Source organism: Mastigoproctus giganteus, chromosome 10 (assembly GCF_048544385.1).
Source record: "Mastigoproctus giganteus isolate SK-2022 chromosome 10, ASM4854438v1, whole genome shotgun sequence".
NCBI classification, from domain to species: domain Eukaryota; kingdom Metazoa; phylum Arthropoda; class Arachnida; order Uropygi; family Thelyphonidae; genus Mastigoproctus; species Mastigoproctus giganteus.
The window spans coordinates 77515897-77541657 of NC_143584.1; the positions used below are offsets into that span (position 1 = coordinate 77515897).

General features: G+C 38.5%; 1 protein-coding gene across 1 annotated transcript in view; it reads right to left on the reverse strand.

The window, feature by feature from the left end:
* LOC150079102 (cysteine desulfurase-like) overlaps positions 1–25761 on the reverse strand; it is a 225576-nt gene that overhangs the window by 185959 nt on the left and 13856 nt on the right. Inside the window, exon 2 of the mRNA XM_090383894.1 lies at positions 23055–23241. Within this exon, the coding sequence (XP_090240020.1) occupies positions 23055–23172 (118 nt within the window). The 5' untranslated portion in view covers positions 23173–23241. The remainder of the gene's footprint in view (positions 1–23054; positions 23242–25761) is intronic.

A 25761-nucleotide genomic window follows, 5' to 3' on the forward strand; every position in this document is an offset into this window, starting at 1 on the left:
GAAATTCCACTAAATTCAAGGATGCTCTTGAAATTATAGCTACGGGTTTTCTTACCTCATTTCCTGCCTCCCTTAATATAACTGGATTGATCCTGTCCACCCCACGTGCCTCTCTTACATTTAACTTGAGCAATTTCTCTTCCACTTTCCCCTTGGTTATTACAAAATCATTTAGCTCCATGATAGTTTGAAAACTTCTGGCATCCACTTCACTAAAGAATTCCTCATGGGGGAATGTAGATGCAAAATACTTATTCAGATTGTCAGCAACCTGAGAAGGATTATCAACAGTTGAACCATCAATATCTAGTGGACCAATATCATTCATCCTCTTCCTTCTAGTGATTACATAAATAAAGTAGTTTTTGCTATTTTCTTTGCATCCTTTGCCAAAGATTTGTCATGATCTGCCTTAGCTTGCCTAACACCCTTAGTGACTTTATTGCAGACTAGTTTACAGCTACAAGAGGCTTCTATATCACCTAATGATTTATATGCATCCCATGCTTTTTTCTTCTCTGTAAAGAGTCTCATTAATTCATCTGACATCCACTTAGATCTAATAGCCTTGAATAGTATTTCTTAGTATGATTATTTCCTTGAATGTTTCCCATTTATAATTTATTGATGGTAACATCATCAGTTAGTCCAACTGCATAGAATTTAAAAATTGTCTGAGATAACTGTAGTCACCTTTACAAAAGCAAAACCCTTCAATTTGAAAGATGGTAGTTACATCTTTAAGTAAATTTCATATCAGTCATCATGATCAACTAGGTGGCTCTTTAATCTGCAGATTCTTAATGCATGAATAATCACTGCTGATAATCAGATAAAGTGTATTACTCTCTCTTGTTGCCTCTCTAACACGTTGCTGAAGAAAACAGTCCAATAAATCCACAAGTCTTGCTAGTGTGGGTATGTGAGTGACCAACTCACAAGTTCCAGTCAATATCTGGAAAGTTAAAATCCCCCATTATAAGACATTCTAATTTACTGACTCACTCTATTTCTCTGTACAGCTGATCAGAGTCATTAGGCTCATAACACCTCATACTCTTATTTTTGCTTTCCCAGTGCTTCTGTCACACCAAACTGACACAATATTGCACTGACCACCCCATGTTAACTGCTTGCACTGCCTTAGATTTTATGCTTCTTAATTAAGAGCATATAAAATCAAAGGCAGTGCATCCTTATATTTCCTTAGACTCTATCTCCCCTTCCATCCTGTCTATCCTTTCTGTACATGTTATACTCCTCATATTCAAATTCCGAATCTCATATATCCCAGGGGCACCATATCTCTGATACACAACAATGTTGTCAAAAAAAATCTAGAAATGCAAAAAAGCGAACAAAATAACATACTGCTGTCAAAGCTATGGTGTATATGCTTTTTCAGAAGCATATACTCCGTATATTCCAATGAGTGGAATTTTATTTATTGATTTGAAATTATTGTTTTTCTAACTTTTAATTTAAAATTAAAATTTCTGATTAAATTGATGTATTTGTTCTTTACTTGGCCTTTGTAACTGCTTAAATAAACCACAGTCGACTTCTGCCAGCACTGTGCTATATCGATAGAAAGGTTTGAATTTTGCCAGCACTGTTCTAGTATTGAGGTTTTGATATAGCAGGTACTGGAAATTTCTACCCGGCTTGTAGCAGTGTAATCAGTATCAGAAGAGGCTAATAAATCTTATTTTTATAACACTACATAAGCATGTTAATAGCTTAACTTTATCACACAGTCTGTAAAGTATGACAATATTCATAGAGCTTTTAGTATTGGTGACTTGGCATAGATATAGTATTGCAAATAGGTCACTCAAGGTTCAACTCACATAGGTTGCAATAGACTGAGAATTTCCAAAGATAACATTATAGTATAATACATATAATTTAAACTTGGTAAGAGTTACGAAATGTGTATATCGCTTGATATTGAAATATATATATTCAATAATGTAAAATTCATAGCATAACCGGTGCATATTGTTATTACTATATCAGGATATAAGTTTAGTGTAGTATTTTTAATTACATTGAATCTGAACTAAAATCATAAAACAGACCAGAGCAGCAAAGCAAAAGGCTCAAAGTAGTGGGAGTGCTGCAGATCAGGGGAAAACTGAGGGGGGGGTTGTTCTCTGAATCAGAGCCTTAGAAAATGTTCTGCTTTTTTTAATGTCCGCAGAGCAATCAGGAACAGGCTATGATATTGCCATGGGGGTTATCTTTGTGTGTGCTCAATGCAGAGTGTGAGGATGTCAGGTGCCACCTCAGGGTTGTCATGGGCCTTAATGAGAGCTTGAAGAAGGTGGAAGCAATCAAAGAATTTCGATTGGGTAGCCCATCAAGCTTTAACCGGCCAACATCAATGCCAGAGCTTGCACTTGTTCATCGGGCAACACAGTAGTAATCCCCAAGGCAGAATGCACTGGTCCCACAGGAACTAGTTGTTATCGGTAACACTATTATTAGGGATACAGGAAATATATTGTGCAAAAAAGGATAAATGGAATAGGACCAGGGTATCTCAGGGGTAAAATTTGATGGCATTGTACAGCAGATATTATCTTTTAAATGCACAAAAGGCGATACTGTTGGCACTAATGATATTAAGAGTAGCAATTCTGAGGCCTTACATAACAAGCACAGGTCAATGTTGAAAAACAGCTGCGAGTCAGGCACTTCAATTGTAGTCAATTGTAGGCACTTGAAAGTGCCCACAATTCTGCCCAAACACAATAGGAGAGAGCATATGATGACAGCCTTGTCAATCAATTTGGACTTGGAGAGACTGTGCAAGGCTCGTGGAGTAGAATTTTTCTCAACGAGGTCTGTGTTTGTTGACAAGAGAGACTGCTTCTACAGGGATGTGATACACTTAAACAGAAAGGATGCGAGAATATTGCTGATGCTATCGAGGCAGTGTTAGGTGGGTCAGAAAACTGCTAGCTTGGGGGGGATTCACAGACTAATAGTTTAACAGTAGCAGGATCTAGAAAATTTGGACAGATAGGCTGAGAGGTGGCAAATAATGTTTCACATTGACAAATGCAAAGTACTGCATGTGAGTAACGCCCCAGAGTAACATACCAACTGTGTAGTACTACACTCAGGGTAGTGGAGAATGAAAAAAATGGAGGTAATTTTGAAGTCAGTTTTCTGAGCAGAACCCAATGAATTGTTCTAGCAGACAAACTGCCAGAGCAATTCATGGTATCTTGTCAATGATATACAGGAATTTTGCTAGCGGAAAAATGGAGGTGATTATCCCCTTGTATAAGACAATGGTCAGGCCGCACCTTCAGTACTGCATACAGGTCTGGAGGAATCATTTTAGGAAGAGTATAGAGCTGCTGGAACTAGTATAGAGAATGCCAACAAGATTGGTGAGGAAAAAACAAAGGAGTACCCTTACCAAGAAAGGCTTAAGTTTTGCAAATTGCAGCATCTGGAGACTAGGCACCTGCAAGGTGATCTGATTGAGGTGTATAAGGCTTTGAATGGTTTGAGCAAGCTCAATGCTGAAAGGATTCTCCCTTCTTGCACTTGAAGGGACTTAAGTTCAAATTGAGGAAAGTCAGTTACAGAACAGATGTGCGTAAATTTGCCTTTAGCAAGCAGGTGGTTGAATGCTGGAACAAACTTCAAACTGTCATTGTGGAAGTTGATAGCTTAAATAAATTCAAGGAAGAACTAGACAAACTTTTGGAGTGAACGAATAGGTAAAATAAGAAGGGTTTTTTTTGGCAGGTGCTCGCTCTATATTTCTTGCATCTACTAATACTAATGCTAAAAATCGCATAACTCATTATTTCTCATACCCTATCCATTCAGTTTGTGTTAGCTTTGATATAGCTCCCAGGTTTTTTTTATTTATTATAGTGTTTCTAGGCATCCCCGATGAAAAAACATGTTTGTCCCAGATTTATAAAGTGTTGTGAGTCTGTGGATACCTTTTTTAGGTCTGACAGTTGGGGGGAGGGTTGCTAATATGTTATTCCTTTACTATCAGACATTTATTTGATTTTGTTGTTTGTCCTCCCCATATTTGGGTAGAACAGAACTAAATATAGATTTTTTGGAGAAGTGGGTGGCTGTTTGTAGCAGAGGGGAAATGTTTCATCTTTTATGTCTGCCAATACCCAGTCATTTTGATTTATTTAAATCCTAGGCTCATGCTCTAACATTGCATCTGACTTGATACTATGGCTGCCATATTGTCTTCTCCAAACATTAGAGCCAATCAGGCTCTTTGGAGGGAAATTTAGGTAGGTAAGTTTGTAGTGGGCACTGCAATCTTGCCATGTGACAATAAAAACTGGAACTTTGCTATTGGGTGATTTATATATGTGAAATAATGTGTATCTTTGTTTCAAATTATTAGATTTTTTTTTTTTTTTTATGTAAACCCCAAACATGAGGTATTATAACCTATATTACTTAGTACTGTTCTTGGGTTGGAGGTCAATAAGATGAAAGAAGACATTTGTTGACATTGGACTTGAACTTCTGTAGACTATAATTTTCAGGAAATACGTATGAAGGAAGGTAGTTCCAGAAAACGGCAGTTGAATGAATAGCATTAGTAGAGGCATTTGATGCAAGAAAGCAAGCTTATGCAGCATCAGCCAAAAAAAAAAATTAAAGTAAAATAAATAAATAAAAAATAACCACTTCCACTTCACCCCTCTGTTCGTTCGAAATACCTGTCCAGCTGAGCCTTAAACTTATTTACGCTATCAACTTCCACAACGAGGGATGGAAGTCTGTTCCACCTATCAACCACCCGCTCGCTAAAGGCAAATTTCTGCACATCTATCCTACATCTGTCTTTCCTCAATTTGAATTTATGCCCTCTCAGGTGATTATTCTGAGCAAGAGGAAGAATCCCATCAGCATTGAGCATGTTCAAACCATTCAAGGCTTTGTACACCTCTATCAGATCACCTCGCTGGTGCCTAGTCTCCAGACACTGCAATTCGCAAAACTTAGATCTTTCTTCGTAAGAGCACCCCCTTTGTTCTATTCACTAATCTTGTTGCCCTTCTCTATACTCGTTCCAGCAGCTCTATATCCTTCTTGAAATGAGGCCTCCAGGGCTGTATACAGTACTCTAGGTGTGGCCTGACCATTGCCTTATACAAGGGAATAATCACCTCCTTATCCTTGCTAGAAAAATTCCTATATATCATTGCCACCATGAACTACTCTTGCAGCCCATCTGTACTGCTCAGAGAACTTCATATCTGCCTGCAGAACCACCCCTAGGTCCCTTTCATTCTCTACCACTGTCAGTGTAGTACCACAGAGTTGATACGTTACTCTGGGTAAACGAGGAAGATGAAAAGTTGGTTCTGTGAGTTTGAAGTTGAACAGTAAATGATGTTGGCTGGTGGCGGCACAGGTTCGGACTGTTTTGAAAGAGAGAGCGGGAATTACAGAAGCCAATTCAGAAGAACAGTGCCCACGGAAATATCTGTAGCAGAGGCATGCAGCAGAAACAGTATGTCTATGAGACAGCGAGTGGAGAGACTTTGTTAGACATGAATCATTAATTAACCTAACTGCCATCTTCTGAACAGATTCAAGAAGCCTGAGAGAGGTTTTGGGAACACCACCCCAGATGTGGGAACAGTATTCCATGGTAGGGAGGATTTGCGATTAGTACAGAGTGAACAACTGCTTGGAAGAAAAGTAATGCTGTAAGCGAAAGAGAAAACCAAGTTTCTTAGATGCAGAGGAAGCAATATTTGTAATGTGCTTGTGCCAAGAGAGATTAGAAGTCAGGGTAATCCCCAAAAGAGATATATCATTTTGCCTGGAAATCAGAGTGTCACCAAAGATAAGCATAGGAGCAGAAGAATCCTTTTTGCGAGATATAAGACAAGACTGAGTTTTAGAAGGATTGAAATCAACTAAGTTGTCTTTTCCCCACTGGAGAATTACCTGAAAATTGACATTTAAGGAATTGGTAGCAGATATTCGAAAAGATGAAGTTCATTGAGCAGGGCAAGGTTTCTCAAAATGGAAAGTCGATTGCAATGTGCTATCACCAGCTAAACTATGGATAGGATTTCCAGTCAATGGAAGAAGTCATTAACATACAAGAGGAAAAGAGCGGGAGTCAGAACTGAACCTTGGGGGACACTGGCACCAGTGGAGAAGTTAGAAGACAAAGAGACATCTACCATCACCTTCAGTGAGTGACCAGAGAAAAAGCTGGATAACCAATTACAAAAAACAGTTGGCAGACCATAAGATGGAAGCTTGTTTAGAAGCCCTTTATGCCAAAACAATCGAAAGCCTTTGAGATGTCAAGAGCAACTGCTTGTGTTTCACTGAACTTTTCCATTGAATTAGTCCATAAATGGGTAGCATAAGCCAGAATATCACCAGTGGATCAACACTGACGGAATCCATACTGGCGATCGTTGATCAGACGGAAGGCTTCTAGGTAGTTTAAGAGTTGGCAGTTAATGGATTTCTCCATTACTTTAGAAAGAGTAGAAGTAATTGCAATGGGACGATAATTGGATGGGAGGGATTTATCCTTTTTTTAGGAACTGGCTGGATATTAGCAAATTTCCAAGCAGAAGGAAAAACACTTTTGGAATAATAAAGTGAAAAAAAGCAGCAAAGAAAAGGAGTAAGTTCAGGAGCACAGGATTTGAAAACAGTAGAGAAATACTATTGGGACCTGGAGCTTTCTTAGCATCAAAATTCGTCAAATCCTTCTTACATCCTTTTGAAGGAAGGCCACAGGAGATATTGAATACAGCGTGCTTGTGTTGGGAATGGTGGGAAGTGTTTTACCAAGAACATTAATACATGAGTTAGAAGAAAAATGGGATGCTAGCAGGTCAGCTTTATTCTTGGCTGAAGTGACAGCAGAACCATCTGGTTTGGACAGAGGTGAGAGCACAGATGGGCAAAAGTTGGGGCCAATAGCTTTGGCAAGAGACCAGAATGCTCGGCTACCATTAAGGCAAGAAGGAAGTTTTCTACTCTTAGCCTGTTCAAACTCTAGTTTGGACTGATTAACTGCTTTACAACTGTTGCAAGCTTTGGTGTAGGCAGAAAATGAAATTGAAGAATTAGAAACAAGCCAATTACGATATGCAACATTCTTCTCTTGAACAGCCATAGCACATTTATAGGAAAACCATGGTTTAGATAAAGGACAAGATTTTAAAGTGGAGTGTGGGATAAAGGATTTCATTCCTGCAAGAATAATATCACTGACACGATCTGAGCAAATGCTGACATCAGAAGTTTTGAAACAGTAATCCGACCAAGGAAAAGAAATCTCGCAGGTCATTTCATTTGGCATTCTTGTAATGCCAAACAATACGAGGTTGGGAATAGCCATGAGATAAAGGCTCCATAGGAGAAGAGACAATCACCAAGTTGTGATCTGAGGTGTCCAAAGCACCTCTCACTTCGATCATGTACTCAGAGGGGTTGATAGTGAGAAAAAGATCAAGCGTGTTGGCTGTGTGGTTAGGATTGTCCGGTATTCTTGTAGGTAAATGAACAATCTATGCAAGGTCATTAGTAAAAAAAGCCTCAGCATCTTGATCAGCTGGATCGGTGTGACTAGAAAACGGAAGCCAGCTGGAGTTGTGAACATTAAAATCACCAAGAAAAATTACCTCACTGTTAGGAAGGTTGGACTGGAGAAAGTCAAGTTGCAAAGAGAGGAATTCAAAGAGCTCCAAGTGATTAGTGAGTTGAGAGAACAGTAGAGACAACAGATGAATTTGTCACAATAAGGTAGAGAGATTTTAAGCCAGAGAAGATTGAAAAGAGAAGATTCCAAACTGCCAAGTCTCTGACAGGGAATATCGGAATAGACATATGCACAAGTACCACTTTGAGGCAAAAGGAATCATACAGCGAATAATTTGGGCAACTGAGATGAGAAGTAGTTGAATCAACCAATAACTGTTTTGTTATTTGGTTTTTTAGGAGCATTAGCAACTAAGGCCATATTGCTCCGGGGATATGCAGTGGTCATTTCCTGACCTTTCCGCATCCTCCATATTTGGTGGCCACGGGCTCGAACTCCGGTCTGATCATGAAGCGTGTGCTACGCACTGCTGCTCCTCCCCACATGTCTGCGGAGGCGCCCACAGATAACTGAGATTCTGTCAGAAAAAGTACATCGGGTTTGGCAGACTGCAAGTGGACATCGTTGATAGTAGAATTGAGACCACGTATATTTGTGAAATGAATTAGGAAGTGTTTGGGAGGTTTAACACAGATAAGTCCTTTCACAGATAAGCTTATTCTATTAGTTTGACAATTCATGGTGTATTCAATAGTAAGAAAAAGTGGGTGGGGTCATGCTGTATGAAGTAATGAAATTTTTGGATATGGCATACACATGATAACAATATACCCAGATCCTTGACATAACTTGGCCTCGACAATGCCCTCCACCCCCCGCATACACACTACTCGGACTGCTTCCAGTCACTATCTGGCAGAGTAGAGGTAGCAAGATTATAAACTAGCTGATCTGGAAGCCTCCTGGAGAGTTACCAATAGGTTCGGTCCAGTGTACTAACTAGCGGCCGGCCTGCGAACCCCGTTTTAGAGTTCTACCCTCGAAATGTAAGGAAGATTGGATCTCGCCATGATGTTCGTCATACCCTCAAAAGTCATTAATCAGACTGCATATGATGGAAGAGATGGGGAAGGGTTGACCAGAACTTAGCTCTGGAGACTAAACATGGGTTCCACCACTTCAAGCCTCCAATAAGCAAAGTGGTGGTATTGCACCGGTTGATGAGAGTCATCTACCACCTAGTACTGCCTGGTAACACAGAGGGGTGGCATTCTTCCATGTGGTGTGAGCACCACGCCTCAACCCCTGCTTACGTTGGTTCACACCTGGGTGGTCACCAAATGTGTGTATGGGGGTTATACCCAGGATTACTAATAGTCCCATCATTGTGAAGGTGCAAGCAAAGGATTGGGCTGTCACAGACCATCCGGACTTTGCCGAAATTGGGTCCACTGGACTTGAGTGTCACCCGAATATGAGTTCCATCAGCGTTTTAGACTCCCAGGTATCAAGTACAGCTTGTCTGGCATATCTGAGAGAATGTCTGTGACAACCTCAAGGACCACAATGCTCTTGTATATAGTATTTATTGAGGTTGCTATGGTTACAAATGGTACAGAGTATATATAAAAACTAAAAGGTTTTTATATATACTCTGTACCATAATATTGGTGATTTTTATAAATATATAAATATGACCTTTTTTATGCAAATACTCTATTTACATAGTGTGTATGGGCTGATAAGGGTCCCTAGACCCTTTTTACACTTTAAAACTGTGAATTTGGATCACAAAATAAAGTTCAACTTGAATTTCCAAAATTGCCTTTTTGGGCTTGACTGGGCTGTCATCCTGTGTATGTTCGAAGTGCTATATCGTGTGAACTATTGGACAGACTGCGACGATAATTTGCATACAGACAGAAAAGGAATTTACTTAATTTTATGAATTTTTGTCACGCTTGGTGGCAAACAACTGAGATAAATGATCTCAAACTTTTTAATATATTCCCATAAAATTCAATGGAAATCACTGTTGTAACTATGTTCGAAACTGTCTACTGTACCTATTACTTCACTTGATGGAACTGTTACCCAAATGAGTGACTGATTTTTTGGCCATAAACTTTTGGTTCACATTATTTTGAAATTTCATCCAGGAACTACTCCCCGGAGCTGTTCCTTCTATTGATTCGCTTTACTGTGATTCTAGTGTTAAACTATAGGACCTTGATTTTACATCAAAGAACTGTATACAAGTGACCCCCCTGTATAATATGGTACTTCTACAACACAGTTTCGCTCTAACACGATTGATAAATTGCGGCAATCCTCATACAACATGGTACTTATATAAGACGTTTCACTCTAACGCGGTTAGAGAATTTCGGTGAACCTCACATAACAGAGTATTTTTGAGCTTTTGTGCAGGAGAAACCCTGCTATTATGTTGGATGTAATTTTTCAATATTTCCACTCTTTTTGGATCCCCACTGTTGACTCGCTAGTAAAAAAAAAAATTGAGAAATCCCTGTATTTTATTTTGTTGGGAAATTCCCTTGTTACGTTCTGTGATATTGAACTTATACTTGTTGAACTTGTGGAAAAATCTAGATTTCCAGTTCCAAGTTATTACTATTGGATGGCACACCAGGCCATCCAATAGTAATAAATTGGTGATTTTTATGTTGGTAGGAGGGGAAGGTTTTGATTATATGACTACTGAAGCCCTCTTGGGTAGCACCATTGATAGAATTGCCCTCCGCCCCACACTGGGTGGAAAAGACCTGAGTTCGAATCCCGTCGATGAAGGGAGGAATTTTTATGGGCCTTTTTCACAATGTGACTGAGTTAGTTGGGCTTGGAAGAAGAGAGCATGGTTTTTTCTCCCGGAAACTCAGGGTTTTTCGTCCAGAAAAATAGAAAATCAACCTCGGGACACATGCAATTTATAGACAATATACACAGAGTAACATGGCCTTAGTCGTCGATGCTCCTAAAAAAATAAGAAAAGTATGATTACTGAAGATGTTTAAGAATTACTGGTAGAAAAAGAGGCTGGCAAAGCAGATTTGGTGGAAATCGCATCAGAGGTAAAATCAAATCAATTCAGATCATGATAGCGCAGTTGAAACTTCCAAACTTCACATTAAAAAACATAAGAGGAAGGCATAAAGTTAGTCGAGCAATTAGAATCTTATTTTTTTAATGCACATTCTTGAATGAAAGGAGCCCAAAGTTCAAAAGGGAGCTTCAAAAATGCTTGGTTCCATACAATGAAATTCACAAAGATTTATCAAGCAAAAGAAAACAAACCCAGATTACTGATTTTTTAAAGAGAACAGAAGATACACGAAATCTAGAATGGTGTATTTCTGTTAGATTTTGGAATGTAACTCCCCCCCCCCCCCTTTTGTACTTTTTATTAGTCCCATATAACATGGTTTCACACATCACGATATTTTATAGGAACCTAATAACTGTGTTATATGAGGGTTACCTGTATTGGTATTTTCTACATTTTGATTATATACTGTGTGTTTTTTTTTTTTTTAATCTTTTAACCTCTTGACTTGATATGGATTCGACACAAAAGGACGAGCTGGTGGATAGTTTCCCACCTCTCCTGACCCATCTCAGGTTTTTGATGGTTTGCTGAGCCCAGAGTTGAACTTACTAGAATTTCATGGATATTATTCTGATAAAGGCCTCTGAAGGAAGCTCGTTCACAACTAGTGAAGAGGTTATGCAGGAGGTGAAGTCCAAATTTTCCCCAGAATTTAAAGATGTCAGAAAAGGCTCTTCTCCCATTGAGCAGACCTAGTCTTTAAGTAACTTCTGATTCTGTTGTTGCATCTTTGATTGGTCAACCTGTTGAAGACAAAAAAACCTGAGGAGGCCATCATTGGCCCCACATGTTGGATCTTTCTCTAATCAAGTGTTTTCCTTACATGCTGCCCTGACAGAAATTCTCAATGAAAGTGGTAGGCTAACTAAAAATACCATAGCAGATATATAAAATATTTGGTCCACTATGGAACATGGAACAAATGATGAAGGTGATTCTCGATAATGAGACTGAAGGGAAATTTGGAGAAAAGAGAACATTAATTGAATAAAATAATAAAACACCAGGTTCTGCTGATCAAGCGCTTTTGTCTACTCCACCTATTTTAAGCTTTGCTCAGGAACAGCCTATGAACCCCAGAACATATGGTTAAGAAATCTACATCCTCGAAACCTTTGATGGAACAGCACATTATTTTGATAAAGGCCTCTGAAGAAAGCTCGTTCACAACTAGTGAAGAAGTTACGCAGGAGGTGAAGTCCAAACTTTCCCCAGAAATTAAAGATGTCAGAATCAAGTCAATGAGGAAAATTCATCCCACAGGCATCCTCAACTGAAGCAGCTTTCTCTGGTGATTTGGTAAAGATCAAAAGCTGCACTAAATTGCAGGAGAGTGGTTTGAGAACTAAGACAAGGAAACTTGGACCTACAATAGTTATTTATGACATTCATAAGGGTACCAAAACTGAAGATGTTATTGATGACTTGTATTTCAAAAATCTTAAGGACATGGGCCTCTCCTTTGAAGAGGTTAAACAGATGATCAGATCGAGGTTCTCCACCCACCCAAAACCTAATAAATCTAGCATCAACTGGATACTTGAGGTCTCTGGACAAATCAGGAGAGTTCTTCTTGCTTCACATAGTGACTAACTAGGCTGGATGTCCCATGCCGTCAAAGATTATACCATCTCGTGCCTAGGTGCTTTAAGTGCCTAGGCTATGGTCATTCAGCTCATGGCTGTACTCAAGAGAAGCAAACCTGTGGTACAACTGGACATAACCTCAATGATTGTGCCAATAAAGAGAAACCACCTGAATGTCCCAGCTGTAAGAGACAAAAGAGGAATTGTGATCACTTGTATCGAGATCTGAAGTGTCAAGAGTACCTCAAAGCGCTAGAAGTAATAAGAGCAAAAACAGCCTATGAATAATGTTTGGAGAAACAGCCCGTTTCTCCAAAAATTACTGGTGCCAATAATTTTTATACCATAAAATTCTTTCAACTTAACTGCATGCAGTCAATTTCGGTCTTGAATAACTTGACTTCCGTTGTCCTGGATAATGACATTCAGGTTCTTGCATTACAGGAACCTTATTCCTACAAAGGTGTCATCAAAGGCCTACCCCTAAGATTCAGAATTGTTTCTTCTGATTGATCGTCATTGTTAGAACTGGTGGAAACACCAGGAAGTGGATTTGGTCTGCAGTGGCTATCATCAATTCTTCTTTTGTTGTTACCAGGATTGCCAAATTATGCTCTGGACATACTGCCTGCACCTCGATTGAAGGTTCCTTTGGACAGCTCTACGTAATATCCTTGTACTGCCAGTGTTCACAATACCAGGATTCTATACAACCTTTCACAGATTATCTTGAATTGGCTATACAGACTTTATGCAGTAAAAATGTACTCTTTCTCATGGATGCAAATGCTAACTCGGTTTATTGGAACAGTCCTCAGATCGATAACAAAGGTGAATTATTAGAAGATTTGATTTTATCACATTGACTGCAGATTTTAAATTCACAGGGACACCACCCTACTTGTGTTACCTCATGTGGCTCCTCGTTTATTGATGTCTCGCTGGTCTCCCCTACTATTGCTTCTTGTATTACTGGTTGGGCAGTACATTCCAGTTGGTCCACCAGTGACCACAAATGTTATCACTTTCTCCTTTTGTGATAAAAACCTGAGGAGCAGGTATGATGACAATGACTCAGCTAGATATCAAACAAAATTGGCCTGGTGGAATTTGTTTGAGGCATCACTCAAATTCACACTATCTGCTTCAGACACTACAGAACTGGAGATGATGGATGATGAGCAGCTGGCCAAGTTTGTTCAGGATTCAATCCTTCAAGCTTGTAATGACAGTATACCATTTAAAAAGAGGAAACCCTATCACGTACCCTGGTGGTCTTCACATTTGACAAACTTAAATTCACTTACTCATTCACCTAGACGTGATTTTCAAAGGGCTAAAAGGGATAGGAATCGCAGTTTATTGGATATTACTGTTTTGCAGACTAGATACAAGGAAGCTTGTAGACAATATCACCAAGAAATTTATCAACATAAAAGGGAATCATGGGTAAATATTGTTAGTGATCAGGGTAACAGAGATCCTTGGGGAATGATTTATAACAGAATTGCTCTTGGTGAAGTTTTTACTTCAATCAAATTTGGTACTGATATGGAAATGCTCTCTTGGGCTGACTCACTTAACAAAATCTTGGATATAATAATTCATCAAGATAAAGGTATTGTTAGTGACTCAGAACAACAAGACATCATGGTAAGGTACTCTGAATATTAGCATTAGTAGAGGCATATGATGCAAGAAAGCAAGCTTATTCAGCATCAGCCAAAAAAAAAAAAAAAACACACCACTCCCATTTCACCCCTCCGTTCATTCGTTCGAAATACCTGTCCAGTTGAGCCTTAAATTTGTTTAGGCTATCAACTTCAACAACAAATGATGCAAGTCGGTTCCACCAACCAACCACCCGCTGGCCAAAGGCAAATTTCCGCACATCTATCCGACATCCATCCTTCCTCAATTTGAATTTATGCCCTCTGAGGTGATTATTCTGAGCAAGAGGAAGAATCCCATTGGCATTGACCATGCTCAAACCATTCAAAGCCTTATACACCTCTATCAGATCACCTCGCCGGTGCCTAGTCTCCAGACTCTGTAATTTGCAAAACTTAAGCCTTTCTTCGTAAGAGCAACCCTTTGTTCCATTCACTAATCTTGTTGCCCTTCTCTGTACCCGTTCCAGCAGCTCTACATCCTTCTTGAAATGAGGCTTCCAGACCTGTATACAGTACTCAAGATGCGGCCTAACCATTGCCTTATACAAGGGAATAATCACCTCCTTATCCCTGCTAGAAAAATTCCTGATTATCATTGACAAGACACCATGAGATACTCTTGCAGCTCGTCTGCACTGCTCAGAGAACTTCATATCTGCCTGCACAATTACCCCCAGGTCCTTTTCATTCTCCACCACTGTCAGTGTAGTACCACAGAGTTGATACGCTGCTCTGGGGTTACTGTTTCCCATATGTAGTACTTTACATTTGTCAATGTTAAACTTCATTTGCCACCTCTCAGCCCATCTGTTCACCCTTTCCAGATCCTGTTCCAGCAGCACAGCGTCAGTAGTGTCCTTAACAACCCTGCCAACCTTTGTATCATCTGCAAACTTGGACATTAAACTTGATATAACATCATCAATATCATTCATAAACACCGAAAACAACAACGGACCCAACACTGAACCCTGAGGAACTCCACTAATAACATTAGTCCACATTGAGCAGTGTCCATTGATTACCACTCTGTCTTCTGCCACTCAACCATCCCCTTATCCATAGCAGCAATTTGCCTCCAATGCCACACTGCTCCAATTTGTGCAGCAGTCTTTCATGTGCAACAGTATCAAAAGCCTTTCTAAGATCCAAATATATAATATCAAAGTTATTCCCTGCATCCAGTTATTTTGTGACTACATCATAGTATCCAATCAAATTGGTCAGGCAAGACCTGCCCTTAACAAAACCATGCTGCGTCTGAGCTATAACTGAATTCTTGTCTACATGATCCTGAAGTGCTTCTTTAACCAGTGCCTCCATTAATTTTCCTGGAACAGAAGTTAAACTAACAGGTCTATAATTACTTGTGTCAGCCTTTGATCCTCCTTTGGGAATTGGGGTTACATTTGCACATCTCCAGTCTATGGGTACCTCCCCTGAGTCCAAAGAAGCTCTCATAATTATGGCTAGGGGTTTGCTTACTTCCTTTGCTACCTCCTTTAATATAACTGGATAGATCCCATCCACCCCAGGTGCCTTTTTTATGTTTATCCTCAACAATCTCTCCTCCACTTTCCTCTCAGTTATTACAAAATCATCTAGCTCACTGCCAATGTCTACTTTACCTACGTCATTCTCCTTCCTGAATAACTCCTCATGCGTGAATGTAGATGCAAAATACTCGTTTAGATTGTTAGCCACCTGAGCAGGATCCTCAACTGTTGAACCTTCAATATCCAGTGGACCAATCTGATTCATCCCTTTCCTTCTTGAGTTTAAATAGGTAAAGAACTCTTTTCTGTTTTTCTTTGCATCCTTTGCCAAAGATTTTTCGTAGTCTGCCTTTGCCTGCCTAATCTCCTTTGTGACTTGGTTACAGACCAACTTATATCTATCATAGGCTTCCATGTCGCCCATTAATTTGTATGTATTCCATGCATTTTTCTTCTCTGCCACATGTCTCATTAGTTCATCTGACAACCATTTAAGCCTAAACCTTGAACAATATTTCTTAGTTGGTATGTAAAGCCTGGTAGCTTCCAAGATCAGTTCCTTGAATGCTTCCCATTTTGAGTTTGCTGTTGGTAACATCATCAGTTGGTCCCACTGTATAGAATTTAAATACTGTCTTGGACATTAAACTAGTCGCCTTTACGAAAACAAAAACCCTTCCCTTTACCTCTGATGGTAGTTACCTCCTTGAGTAAATCCCACTTCAACACACTGTGATCACTGCCACCTAGTGGTTCATTTATCTGCAGATTCTTAATGCATGAAGAATCAGTACTGATAATCAGATCAAGAGTATTGCTCCCTCTTGTTGCCTCACGAACATGCTGATGTAAAAAACAATCATCCAACAAATCCACAAAAGCCTGGCTAGTGTGTGAGTGACCAACTCACAAATTCCGGTCAATATCTGGGAAATTAAAATCCCCCATTATAAGACTCTCTGATTTATTGGCCCACTCCACTTACCTGTACAATATCTTATTATACTCATCAGAGTCATTAGGCCTATAGCACACTCCTACCCTCAATTTTGATTTCCCTATGCTTATGTCACACCAAACTGACTCGACACTGCCCTGTCCATCGATGTCGACTGGCTTCACTTCCTTGGATTTTATGTGTTTCTTAACTAATACCATAACCCCTCCTCCCCTCCTATCCTGTCTATCCTTTCTATACACATTGTATTCCCCAAATTCCAGTTCCGCATTCCTTATATCTGTGTGACACCATGTCTCTGATATCCCAACAATATCTGCCTTTGATGTTTTGAGCAATACCTCAAATTCATCAAATTTATTTACCAAACTCCTAGCATTGGTCTACACACAAGTATGCATGCACCTGTTTCTATTCTTAGCTACCCTAACACAACCCATGTGTTTACTTGTACCGCAATGACTCCCAGCAGGCTCTGAAATATCCTGCATCTTGTTTTTCAGGCTTCTGCTCATTTCAATAGAAGCAGTGCAAGAATCAATATACTGGCCTTCCTCATGAGTCCATTTTCTACAGAGGAGGTTAGACATGCAATTCATTCCCTACGATTGGGTAAATGCCCAGATTTTGATGGATCTGAAGTTGAGATCTTAAAGTGTGCTTGGAAAATTATCCCATGGACAATACTTTCAGTGTTTAATTCATGGCTTCATGCAGGTCTGTTCCCTAAGATGTGGAAGATGGCTGTCTTGAAAATACTTTTGAAAGACTAGATAAACCAACCAATGGACCCCCCCCCCCCATCCTACAGACCTATTGCCCATAATGGGTAAAGTCTTTGAAAAATTAATAGCTGGTAGCTGGATCCATTTTGTGTACCCTGTGTTGAAACATGGTTTTCGATATAAGGCTGGGAAAGAGTTTAAGGAGTAAGCATGATTGCTTACACAGACGACCTTGTACTTCTGATCAAAGGTAATTTGAGGAAAACTTTAGAGGATACTGCAAATTTAGTACTAGCCAAATTACAGCACCAGACAAAGATACACAAGTTTCAGATCTCCACTATGAAGACATATCAAATGCTTCAAAAGGGAAAGTTAGGACATCCTCCTGTCATAAAATATAATGAGCAGGTGATCAAATATACCAATACATACCATTGGATGATCGAAGGAGTTTTCTACTGCATGCAAAATATATCAAGTATAAATGTAAAGTATTTCAGGCTATATTACAACAAATCATGCATCAAGAATGTAGTTTGAAGAGTAGAATCTTAAGGTTATATTATAACTGTATATTTTTGGCAATTTTAATCTATTGGGCTGGTGTCTGGGACTATAGATCTGATAAAGTGTTAATAATTAAGCAATTGCAACAAGCTCAGAGAGTAGCCATGCTCCCAATGTCCAGAGCTAGCAAAACCACTTCTGCTGCAACTATTCAAGTGCTTCTAGGCAAACTTCCAATAGTGTACCAGGTGCAATTTAGATATCTAGTTTATCATCACAGGAGACAAATTCCTGCAACAATTGGTGACATCAGTCTGAACTTGGAGAATAGTCTTTCCCAGGAAAAGAAAAGGCTTTGTATGCTCTTTGTCAACAAATGGCAATTGGACTGGACTGCAACTGATGTTGGTATAATCGCTAAAGGCTTTTTTCCAGTTGTTAGGGAGTTTGTCAAGAAAGATTCCCTTTGGCTTTTCCCGAGTCTTCATACCACGTTTTTAATTACTGGTCAAGGTAGTTTAAACAGAAATTGTACAAATTTGGGCTGGCAACTTCGCCATTATTTCACTGTGGTGAAGAAGAAACTGTAGATCACATCTTGAATCACTGTTCATCTTTACAGTGACCTGAGGATGGACTTAGAGGATCATGTTGATGACTTTTCTGACGTCAATAAAATGGTGTTGGTTGCTTCTCAAACTGTCTTTGTAAAATTTAATACATTTGCCAATCATGCTTTCAAAAGAAGAGAGCACTTGCAACAAGCTTTTGATATGCATAAGTTGAATTGTTTATAAAGAATTTCAGCCTTAGAATTACATGTGGATAAATTTTATTAATGTTTCTTGGATCATTTTGGAAGATTTCACTTACTCATGTGGCTTATTGATCTAGTGAATCTCACAGTGTGCATGAAATTTTGCGACTACTGGAAGTCATTGGTGCTGCTTACTATATTTTCTCTGAATGTATTGGTACTCATCTTCCTCTCGAACTTCCACATATAGAAATCGATTATAGGACTTTTGATGAGTTTTATTAGTAATAAAACTTTATTATATGTAATTTATGTATTTATATTATTTAAGGGTCTTTATAACAATTCTAACTCAGGTTCCTATGAACTTTCACCTACTGGAGGTTATGGGAATTTGAACCTTTCGAACTTTCACTTTGGAACCGGAGGGTATTTTGCTATGTAATATAATGAGCTTTCCTTTAATTGTTTTGGCAAATGTTTTTTTTTTTTTTTTTTTGTCTCAATATTGTAAAACTGATCATGAAGCTCTCTAGCTGGGCTAATCATTTGACCAGAAGTGTTGGTCTTGTGCGAGGTATTAATTGAATTGATATGGTGTTTGTTAGCAAAAACTATTGGTTACCCATATACTTGAGTTAACTACTATATGTTAATTACTTACATCTGAAGTTCATTGATGTAACTGAATTGTCTATTTAACTAGTCTATTTTGTACAGTTTTATGGTCATTCTGATGGCTTGTTTTTTACTTGGAGGTACTTAGAAGAGGTAAATGCTATATTTGCTATAATATACTATAAATTATGTTGTAAATTACTGCTTTTCTTCAAAGCTTGAAGATGTGCCTGGAAAGCAACTCCTGATGTCATATATATATACATATATATATATATATACATATACTGTTTCCATATGAAGTAAATAGTTGCATCTCTTACACTCTCTTTGACTCTTAGTGTTATATATGATGTACTTATAATGCTGTAAATAACTTAATTTCTTCATAATTTGGAGAAGTGACAGGAAGACATCTTCCACTCACTATTCTACTATTTTTCCTTTTTAATTCTACTAACTTTATCCCCAGGGCTCACATCTGGTGAGTTTAGCCTTGGCACACCCAGGGTCCTGAGCTGGATATCATCATTCTTCTCTTTCTTGGTGATTTGCTTCCTTCTCTCTCAGGGTAACTCGGGAATTTTTTTTCCGCTGGTGCAGTATAAGCCTCAGGCTTCCTTGCACCATATAGCTAATAATAATAACTATTATTTCATGATGGATCCCTCTATGATCCTTCTCTTTTCGATTCTATTCAATCCCATCCATTACCCATACTTTTATACCCTTTCTATTTCTTCTTCAATTGTACTTACAGTGGCTTGTCCTGTGTAAGTGGGCACCTCCATAGCCAGGTGGGAAGGAGCAGCAGTGCGTAGCACACGCTTCTTGTTTAGACTGGGATTCAAGACCGTCACCACCAAATACAGAAGATGCGGTAAGGTCAGGAAATGACCACCGCATATTTCTGGAGCAATATGGCCTTAGTTGCTAATGCTCCTAAAAAAACCAAAAACAACAACCTGTGTAAGTGTGGCAAGATGCAAGTAGATCCTGGCAGCATCCTCATGGCAGGAATGGAAGGTGAGAAGCTGCTTCCGGGTGTTCTTGCTTCTCACCTACTAAGAGCCAGGTGCCAGTCGCCACACAACAACAGAACACTACACTAAATTTCAGATACAACACTTTACATAAAAATAGCTGGCATTGGCATTAGCCTCACCACAAAACATTTAAAACCGGCTAATGGTGGAACCCTGGGATCCGCTAATTCAACATATGAACCATATCCGTTCAGAAGAAACAAGCTGTTTCAACTAAAACAGACATCTCAATCCCTGACATATACATTCCTCTAAATCAGTGTTTACCAACCTTTTTTCAAATAGAGACCACTTTTCCATTTGAGGTAGGGTCACAGGTCACAAAAAATACTAAACTGTATGTGCAAATATATTAATAACTATTTTTTTTTTAAATCAGTGATGTGTATTCGTACTTAACATATGCAGTATATGTTAGGTCATTATAGGCACACTTGTATCTTCCATCACTGTTAATGATATTTTAGACTACCAAAATCACAGATGACCACTTTCATAAATTAAATGGTCCACAGATTGAGAAACGTGCTCTAGATAACAAAACCACATACAGGGTGCATCAAAAATATTGGTACTACAAACATTTAGGGGAGGTAGGTAACATCTAAAGGAATGTGAATCGCATAGGAAACCATAACCAGAAACGTCACGGGAAAGTAGTAGCAGAGGAACAAGAAGCAGAAATGACACAAGACAGTAATTAGTGGCAAACATTTATTTGACATAATATTAACAATGGAGTACGAGATGGATGCATTTCATGATGTTACAACAGATGCTCGTAGGTTCCACCATGAGATGCGATGCATGCATGACACCGACGCAGCATGGATTGGCGGACACGGTCGAACACATCTGGAGTTTCTTTGACAGTAGCAGCAGCACAGACGAGTCTCGCCACGAGATCCATTTCCGTCTCCACAGGCGATTCATACACGATATATTTGAGGGCCCCCCACAGAAAGAAATCAAGGTTCTATAAATCAGGTGAGCGTGGGGGTCAGGCAACGGGTTCACCACGGCCAATCCATCGACACCCAAAACGCCTGTTCAAATGGTCATGAACACACGTTCCATAATGGGCAGGCGCTCCGTCCTGTTGAAACCAAATGTTGTGTCTCACATTTGCTGGAACATCGTCAAGTAACCCTGGTAGAACTTGTTCAAGAAAGATCCGATATTTAGCGGAATTCATGAGGATGGTAACAGGTATGGGTCGACTAAGCAGTCACCCTTCATATCTGCCCACACATTTAATCCGAAGCTACGTTGTGCCGCATGGGGGCACACACCATGTGGGTTGTCGTGAGCCTACACATGAGCATTGTGCTAATTGAATAAGCCTTCCCGAGTGAAATAAGCCTCATCCGTGAACAAAACATAGGCTGGAAAATTCAAGTCTTGAACACTTTCTTGGAGAAACCACTGCGCAAAAGCCACATGTGCAGGATGATCTTTGGGGAGCAGTAACTGAACCCTTTGGAGATGAAAGGGGTGTAAGGAATTGTTGTGCCAGACACACTGTACACTGCAACGAGACACTCCTAAGGCAGAGGCAACGGCACGTACGCTGGTAGTAGGATTATTCTGGACGGCATTCAACACACTTTCTTCCACGGTGGGAGTTCGCGTCGAACATGATCTGTCTGCACTACTCCTGTTACCTCTAAATGACCCATAATTGCACAAATTTTGATGCACATGCTCAAATAAAGTGGTCCGGTACATGTCTGTCTGGGAAGCGTTCTCCATAAATTCATTGAGTGGCTCATCCATTGCCCTCTGCTAATCCATACACTAGGTGCATGTCTGCCAGCTCACAGTTCGTATATCAATGCATGCTCATCATGCGGCGACCACTACTTGAATGAGTAAACCAGACATTTTCCCTCTCACGAACTGATGAACAGCACCGTCTACCAACTTACGGTGACGTTTCCGGTTAAGGGTTCCTATGTGATTCACATTCCTTTAGATGTTACCTCCCATAAACGTTTGTACCAATATTTTTGACACACCCTGTATATAGATCATATAAAAACAGAACAAGCTTGCAACACTGTATTATCGATTATCGATCACTCCAACAAGTTTACTTTTAAAAGAAAAACCTAAACCAAGGGAAACAATTAAAGAAGCAGAGTTTTTATTTCAATTCTGACATTCAAATTATTAATTAATAAACATTCCTCTGTATCATATTTTTCTGCCTTGCCGTCTTGGGGATGCTCAATTCCATCCTGTGAGAGCAATAAGCTCGCACTCACTTTATAAATGAAATAGTTATGCATGAGTCCACCTAAAGCTTTTAATATCAATTAATCATTTTAAATTGAATAACATTACAAAAAGTGGTGAGTTCATTGTTCATAAAACATTTGACAACACCACTATGACATCTGTTTTAACTCTTAATGGACTTTCATCAGATAGCCTGAATTAGCAATTTCATGATGAACACCAAACAAAGTAGGACTTAAACACGCATACAAGCAGTGCATGGAAGAAAAACTTCCAGTTAAACATGCAATGAAAGTTAAGACATAACTTTTGTTGCATGTTTAACTAGAACTGTTCCTTTGAGACTGTAGTGGAATATAAAAAAGTTTTTAAAATAATTTTTATTTATTAGATTTAATAAATGTTTCATATATGTATTTTTTTTTTTTTTTTTTTTTTGATTTGGTAGTTGTTGGTGCATCGGCTTCTGTGACCATATTGCACCTCCAAAGGTTTTTGCAGTACAGTGATCCAAGCCCGAGGCGGGAATCGAACCCGCGACCTTTGGGTTGCCGGGCAGGTACTTTACCCACTCGGCTAGCCCGGTCGGCCATATATGTATTATAACAAATAAACAAGTAATTATGACAAAAATAATTATTTGGAATATTAATACATCAATGATATAATACAACTACAATGTATTTTTATGCATTAAATGTATTTTGTGAAAAACATATGTATACATACCTCTTTGTTCTGATGAAACACCAGGAATATCTTCTGCTTGTGCCATTTGATTTCTCCTCAGACATTTTTGCAGATTTTGCACTACAGCTTTTTTGCTTTGTACATATGTTCTAAACATGATTACTTTATAATTCGATAATTAATGCTATCTCAGTGTTATATTTCTCTTTACTAATTTGATGATTACCTAATATGAAGGAAAACAGACTAAAATTTTTCTGAAAAATTATACAAAACTGATTAATATACTTAGTAATTTCATTTTTCAATTAATTAAATTCATCTTAATGCATTTTTAAGTAATTCTAATCAATCATGACATTCTGTATTGCAAGGGTATAAACTAAAACCAGTTACCCAGATGCATGTCTTACCTTGTAAAGGTAAGGAAATGTTAAATGGAAAATTTTCAGGGAATTTATTCTAGAAGCTTTCAAGCTTTTAATAAAATTAAAAAGGGTATATACAGTTCACAGCAGAGCAATATGAATGTCAAATAAAATAATAAACTTAGTGATAGAGAAGAAAATGCATGGGATATTATAATATTACTAGAGGACCTGTAAATAAAAATTAGTCTGTAATAAAGTTGCTCAAAAGTTAGGAATGATAAGGAGAATGAGTGGTCCTTAACTGAAATTACAAAGAACAGTATCAAAGAATTCAATGATTATGTTAGCAGTACAAGGAAAGGAATCAACCATACTGGTCCACTTGATATTTCTGGTGAAATATCAGTGATCATGAACTGGTCACTGACAGGATGAATAAATAATCTGCATTCACACTAACAGGCATGAAAGTTTTTAAAGTTAAGGATACCTGTAGCCTTGTTAATTGGGAGGTGAATGAATTTAAGAAAATGGAGAAAAGACAAAAATAAAATTATAATAATTAAGAGTAAACCAGACATCAGGAGCTAGTGTCATCTATCCAGTTATATTGAAAGCTGCAGCAAAAGAGGTCATAAACTTTTACTTATTATAAATAAGTAAAGGTTTTATGAGGGCATTCACAGATTCTGGTACAGTCCCTATAGATTGCTGATGTGCAGATATCACACTACTGCTCACAGGGGTGATTTAAATGATAAAACGAGCGATTACCATTTCATCCTTTAAGATTATTGTAAGTTTGATTTTTGTACCACAGAAGATTATGGAGTCAGTGGATAAAGAAACAATACAGGATCCAGGAACACAATTATACAGAAATTACAAAATGGATCTATTTCTGGAAGATCTTGTCTGATCAATCTGATTAGCTACTACTGTGTGGTAGTAAAGGATGAAATGATAGTTGATAACAAAGGAATGTGAAGCAAATAATAATAATTCTGAATCATGTACATAGATACTAGTAAAACACTGATACTTTCCACATGTACTGGTACAATCATTAAATTTTGATATTATTCGAATAAGAGAAACATGGTGTCACTGATACTGGGAATGCAGAATTCAAATATGGTGTGTATAAAATGCTGTGTACAAAAAAGGCAGATGTTATGGGGAAAGGGGGAAAATACTTTTAGTTAAGAATGACAGACTCTAAAACAACAAGGAGACACAGGTTGCTAGGGTAATATTGAGTCAGTCTGGTGTGATGAAAACAAAACTAAGAGTGGGAGTATGTTATAGGTCAAACAATTAATGAGTATAACGAGTGACTATACAAACAGAGTGGTGCAGCAAATTAGAATGTCTTATCATGGGAATTTCAGCAACAGAGATATCAACTGGAACTTGTGGGATGGCAGTTGACTCATTACAAAACATTATTTGATTTGCTGGATGACTTCATTCTACACCAACATATTAAAAGTTAAATGACTGTGATGTTAAAGAGACAATATAAAAAAGCAATATTCTTCTATTATCAGCAGTGATTCATAAAATATTAGTATTTAGCAAATGATGTAAGGAAGCAAGTTTATACAGCATCAGCCACATAAAAAAAAAACACTTCCCACATCACTTGTCCATCCCCTCTAATAATTTGTCTAATTTTTCCTTAAATTTATTCAATCTACCAACTTCCACAACATCAGAATGGAAGTTTTTTCTAACAATCAGCTACTCTCTGGCTGGAAGTATATTTTGCACATTCATCCTACCTCAATTTAAATTTATGCACTACTTACTTCTTGCGCTGCTTCTATTGAGACATGCAGCAGCCTAAAAAACAAGGTGTCAGGAATTACATGAACTGCTGGGAATTCTCATGGGACAACTAAATTCATGGGCTATATTAAGGTTACTAGGAGCACAAACAAATGCATGTATACTTGTGTGTATACACTAATGCTAGAAGCATAATAAACAAATCTGATGTAAGCAAATGCTTGATATCAGAGATACAGTAGCACTCAGACATAAGGGATGCAGAAATTGAATATTGGTGAGAAAAATATGTACAGAAAGGACACTGTGTATTGTGTAATGGTCAAGACAGTGCTGGAAGTTGCATTCGACTCCACATAATATCCCTTGTGATGGGAGAACTCTGTACAGCCAGTCGGTGTGTTTGGTGAAGGAGTAGGTATTTTATGTTGTATAACTAGCATCTTAGTTATTAAAGAGCAGTGATCATAATGAGAGCTGCTATCTGTCCCTAGTCACGAGTAGATAGTCCATTTGTCAAATCTATTTAGCATGAGAACAGGGTGGAACTTCCACTTATAAAGCAAGACAGTGGGCTATCCCTG